The following is a 5,400-nucleotide window of genomic DNA, read 5'->3' as shown; positions in this document are numbered from 1 at the left end:
GCCCCGGGACCGCACCGGGACCCGCGTCCTCCCCCCCCGGGATGCGCCGCCGCCGCCCCCGCGCGGTCCCGCCGGGATGGATGGAGCCCGGGGGGACACCCCGGACGGGGACGGGACCCCCGAGGGGCAGCCGCCACCCCGGAACGGGGCCGGGACCCCCCGAATAGGGCCGGGAGCACTCAGGGGCGGCCACCCCCCAGAACGGGGTCGGGATCCCCCGGAGAAGGGCTGGGACGTCCCGTGTGAGGAACTGCTCCGGTGCTGACCCATCCCGGGCACCGCMGTCTTCCCGGGACCAGGGATGGGATCTCGGATGGGGCAGGGGTGGGAAACGGGGACGGGACGGGCAGCTCTGCCCCCAGGTAGCCCTTCAGCCCGCAGCCAGCCCCCTCACACACCTCCTACACCCATCTCTGCCCCCACACCCCTGGACGGCTTCACCCCACAGCCCCCAGCCCCAAACAAGCCTGTGGGGTGGGGTCCCCCCTGGGCTGGGGGCTGTCCCATGTGGGGCCACAGCTCGGTCTCATCTGCTCGACACCAYAGCCCTGGCACGTGGGAGCGTGCCCTGCAAACACGGGATGCTCCAAAACCCGCCAGCCCCAATTCCTTGGCAGGAACATCCCACAGCTTCACCCACAAGCTCCCAACCAGCCCCTGGCACAGCTGTGGGTGCCACTGGTCACCAAGGCCACTTGGGACCCAGGCTGGACAGGGTCATGGCAGGACAGTCCTGTCCCATCCTGTCCCATTCACGAGAATCCCCATCCAGGCCCTTGTCCCACCCCTTGGTGGGCTCAGCTCTGAGCACGGGGCTCGCACAGCCCCACCATCGGTTTGAATATTTAAAGCCAAATTTTGCGTACACGATTAATTTTTTACAAGCCTTCAAGCCTGCACAGAACAGCACCACGCTGCACATGTCACGTCGCCACAAATAGATACAGGCCTGGAAAAATTACCGGCTGCTGAGAGAATAAACACGCTGGAGCCAGCTTCTCCCTGCTCCTGCGCCTCCACATTTCTGTGCTCTGGAGCAGCTCTGACCCACACAACCCCCCAGTCCCTCTGCCAGGGGTAGCAGGGGATTGCTGGTGCCCCATCACTCATTTTGGAGACCCTGACTGGGTCATTGCTCCCATTGTCCTGGTTCCTGGTCYCTTCTGGATGTGCAAAGGTCCATAATCTCACATGTGGGACACCCTGAACTCCTCCCTGAGCCTTCCTGGGCCTCAGAGCAGCTGGGCAAAGGCGCTCTGACCTGCTACAGTGTCTGTGCCAGGAGCATTYGGGGTCTCTCGGAGCTTTGGTGCCATCAGTGCCCTCTGGACCGGCGGTGGTCCATAGGAGCGGTGGCCACGGCTCCATWTGAGCCATAGGAGCAGTGGCCATGTGCCACCGGGATGGTTTGCAGGGCCAGCCCCGCTCCCYGTGCGGCTGAGCTGGCACCGGCTGAGTCACGGCCAGGTGGGAACRGGGGTGGCTGTGCCGAGCCCACACCGGGCACAAACCGGGCACACACCCACCCTCACCGGGCACCCACAGCATCCTGAGCACACTGTGCTGCAGTGGGGGAYGAGGATGAAGTGTGTGTGTGCCTGCCCAGCCCTGCTGTGCCACCCTGCCCTCCTAAGGGAGACCTGGAACCGCCAGCTCAACTGGGACATCAAGCACGACAGCCCCATGCCCTGGCAGCCTCCTTGCCCAGGTGACAGCCCCTCATTTGACACATCCAGGAACAAGGTTGAGCTGTGTCATGGTCACCCAAACCCACTGCCCACCCCGTGCCCCCTGCCCCTTGTCCTGCTTCCTGCCAGTTTTCCAATGTGGCTGCAAAGGGAAAATCCCAAAGGAGAACCGAGGCCGCAGGGAGMCCCTCAGTCCAGCCCTGAGGATGGGGCTGGGACCGGTCCAACCCCAGGCAGGGGCACAGAGTGGCACCGGTCCCCTGATGTCCCCTCCCGGTCTGGGCAGCGCCGCTGCCGTCGYCCCAATTAGCAGGGGAGATTACAGATCCTTCCCAAGTGGAGATTACCCTGCTCGGATCCTGCCACTCGCTCCGGCTTCCCGGCTGATTTGTCTGGGGCTGCAGCTAATCCCCTCCCGGGCAGACACCAGATTGAGCCGCGATTGCCGCGCCGTGGCTGCCAAAAGCCCCCTGYGCTCCTGACCTCCTTCCCAGCGCGGCGGCCACCGGGCTGCGCTCCCCGCGCCCGATCCCGGCCCAACCGGGGCACAGGGGCTCCTCCTCAACCGGGGATCGCTGGCAGAGCCTGCGGGGATGGCTGAGCGCCGGCTCGGCACGGACAGSGACAKGGACATGGACAGGGACAGGACAGGGCTTGTGCCACACGGGTCCCGCGGGACCCCCGGGGTGCGGGCACGGGCAGCCATCCGGTGAAAATCCGCATCCCCGTTATGCAACGGCGCTGATTTATTCATGCCTGAACCGGGCACTGGCCTAGAAATGAGCCCGGGCGCTGGCGGGGAGGGGCCGGGAAGATGCCGGAGCACACGGAGCCCCGGGGAGCGGCGGGAGCGGGGCCGGGCACACCCCGGGACCGGGGCTGGGTGTTCACCCCACAGCGGCCATGCCCACGGGGCTCTGGTTCCTACACCGAATCCAGGAGTGGGGAAGTGGCCGAGCCCCTGTGCAGCTTCCTGGGGTGACACAGAGTCCCTCTGCGGCTCCATGGCACCCGGGGGCTCTGGTACTGCTGCCGTGGGACAGGGGAGGCTCCAGCCGAGCACAGGGAGCAGCAGGACGGGTGGAAACTGCACTGAGCAAACATCTGCCGGCCCCGCTCCGAGCCCCGGCCCAGGGAGGGACCAGAGCGGCCAAATGATCCAGGCCGACAGGAAACAGATGCCACCGGCCCGGCCCAGGCATTTCCCGGCCCTGGCAGGGGTGTTGAGGAATCTGCAGGTGGCAGAGGCTGTGGGATCACATCCTGCCCTGCATCCTACTGGGTATTTGAGTTTAGAACGGGAAGCAAGGTGTAGATCGGGGTGCTGGGCACCCTCAGTGCAAGGGAGGGTCTTGGGATGCAGGAATGGGGTGGAGAACGTGGGAGTGGGCACAAACCTCGTGGAAGAGCCACTTGTGCCCCGGCACTGACATGTACGGGTATGGAAACAGACATAGAAACCAGCAGAAGTTTATTGTCAGAACAAAACTCCTGAACATCTAAAGGCCATCAAAACTCCTGAACATCTAAAGGCCACCAAAGGTCCCATGGCAGCGGGATCAGGCTGTGGACAATGAGGGAACAGGGAGGGCAGAAGCTGACCCCACTGGCAGCCCCGCTCCCTGGCCAGCAGGACGGTCACTCGGTGGCCAACTGCCGCTGCTGCTCCAGCAGGGACTCCAGCAGGCTGGCTCTCTGCACGGCTGCCTGCAAGGGGAGCACAGGGGACAGCTCAGTGCCCGCAGAGCCACAGCCAGGGCAGGGCCAGGCAGCCCTCAGGACTCACCTCGTACTGCTTCCTGAGGCTGCTCATGCTCTCCTCCTTCCTCCGCACCGCCGCCTTCACCCTGACACGGACACGGGGCTGAGGATCCAGTGCCAAACTCTGCACTGGGCCCTGCTCAGCCCCTCTCCCTGCCAGCCAAAGCTGGGCTCCAGCTGCCATCACACACTGCCATCACACACTGCCATCACACCCTGGCAGCACCTTTATTCCACTGGTGTGTGCTGTGTAGTGTGGACTGACTTGTCTACAGGAAGAAAGGCACATTGGCTTCCCAAGGTTTAATTATGATAATATTTTGGGGATATTCCAGCTGCCCTCAGCCTCTGTGGCTGTACCCTGACCCCTCTGAAGAAGMTCATATGGCTGCCATCACAGGTATCATGTGTGAGCCACAGAGAGCCCCCAGGAGGTGACAGTGATCAGGGCTCCTGCCAGGGAGGAACGCACACAGAGTGAGCTACACTGACCTCACCTGGCACTCGTGTCCTTCAGGCAGGCACAGGAGCAGCCCCAGGGACAGGATGGCACAGAGCAGGCCACCAGTGACAGAGAGAGAAGGTTCAGGGCGGCTGAGCAGCACCCAGCTTGGGCAAGACTTGGACAGGGCTGGAGGCCGTTCCCGAGGATGCAGCACTGAGCTCCTGCCCCGTGCCCGTGCTCCTCACCTCCTGTGAACCTCCTCCAGCTCCTGGTCCTTCTCCCGCCCCAGCCTGTCCAGCTCCAGGCGCTGCCGAGCCCTCAGCTCCGCCATCTCCGCCTTCAGCCGCGCGTTCTCCTCCTCAGTCCCCACCAGCCTGTCAGCGAATTCCTGCCGGATCCCCTCAGTCAGGCCACTGACCCCGGGGACAGCTGGCCCCACACACCCAGGCAGGGCCCTGGCTCTGCTCCTCACCCACCTTGCGGATCTCCTCCAGCTCCTGCTCCTTGTGTTTCAGCAGGCCCTGCAGCCGGATGCTGTCCCCTTCCAGCTCGGCCAGCCGCCCCTTGAGCTCATTGCAGCGCTCCTGCAGCTTSCGCTCCGAGCGCTCCAGCTCCTGCAGCTCCACCTCGTACTTGTCTCGGATCCTCTTGATCCTGTGGCCAGGAGGAACAGGCAGCCCAGCTCACCCCGGTGCTGCAGGGACCATCCYGGGCCCCTTCCTGCAGCAGGAGGGACCAGGGCACAGCAGCAAGGACAGAGCWGCCCCACGGGAGATCCAGRGCTGTTCCCTCAGGTGAGAGGTCAMCTTTGTCCCTGGGAGCTGCTCCTTCCTGCAGCAGCACTGCCCCAGAGGTGGCTGGAGAGATGCCCAGGGGACAGGGAAAGGGACCAGCCCTCAGAGGACCCGGGAGCTCCCTCCTCTCATCCCCCCCTCACCTGTTCTCTGCTGCCCTCTCGCACTCCTCCTTGGCCAAGGAYGTGTCGGCCTCCAGGCGCTGGATCACCAGCTCGATCTCTTTGTCCCTCTCCTTCCTCATCTCCTCCCGCAGCTCCCTCTCCCGAGAGAGCAGCCAGGCTTCCTGCGAACAGAGACAGTGAACATTGCCTCAAATCCCTCAGAGCCTGCGGGCAGCACCTTTGGAGAAGGACAGGTCCTGCCATCACCTCCTTCTTCATGTAGTTGGCCTCCCAGGCCTGCTTCTCCAGCTCCAGCTGATCCTTCAGCACCTTCAGTTCTGCCTGTGAGGAAAAGGGAAAACAATGGCTCAGCCYTGGGAGCACCCCGTGCTGGCTGGCACTGCCCTTGTGGGGTGCAAGGTGAGGGGGAACCAGACCTGGTGCCGCCTCTCCTGCTCCTCCTTCTCCTTGGCGTACTCRTCCCGCAGCGCCCGGGTGAGGGCAGAGCTGTTGGCCTCCAGCTGCCGCTGCAGCTCCTCTGCCTCGGCCCGCTGCCTACACAGACAGCCCCCAGCATCAACATCAGCACCTGTCCCCACAGGAGCCTG

General features: G+C 64.3%; 1 protein-coding gene across 1 annotated transcript in view; it reads right to left on the bottom strand.

The window, feature by feature from the left end:
* Window positions 1–3,164: 3,164 nt before the first annotated feature.
* CEP131 (centrosomal protein 131) overlaps window positions 3,165–5,400 on the bottom strand; it is a 12,819-nt gene continuing 10,583 nt past the window's right edge. Inside the window, exons 19-25 of the mRNA XM_057383227.1 lie at window positions 5,230–5,377; window positions 5,060–5,134; window positions 4,832–4,974; window positions 4,371–4,548; window positions 4,140–4,282; window positions 3,475–3,535; window positions 3,165–3,395 (exon numbers count right to left, since the gene is read on the bottom strand). Coding sequence (XP_057239210.1) covers window positions 3,327–3,395; window positions 3,475–3,535; window positions 4,140–4,282; window positions 4,371–4,548; window positions 4,832–4,974; window positions 5,060–5,134; window positions 5,230–5,377 — 817 coding nt within the window. The 3' untranslated portion in view covers window positions 3,165–3,326. The remainder of the gene's footprint in view (window positions 3,396–3,474; window positions 3,536–4,139; window positions 4,283–4,370; window positions 4,549–4,831; window positions 4,975–5,059; window positions 5,135–5,229; window positions 5,378–5,400) is intronic.

The sequence above is a fragment of the Malurus melanocephalus genome, unplaced genomic scaffold (assembly GCF_030028575.1).
Source record: "Malurus melanocephalus ecotype Western Australia unplaced genomic scaffold, MMel_1.1 scaffold_616, whole genome shotgun sequence".
Taxonomy (NCBI): Eukaryota; Metazoa; Chordata; class Aves; order Passeriformes; family Maluridae; genus Malurus; species Malurus melanocephalus.
Note: the sequence above shows the minus strand (reverse complement) of the source record. Positions and strands in the feature narration are given on the sequence as shown.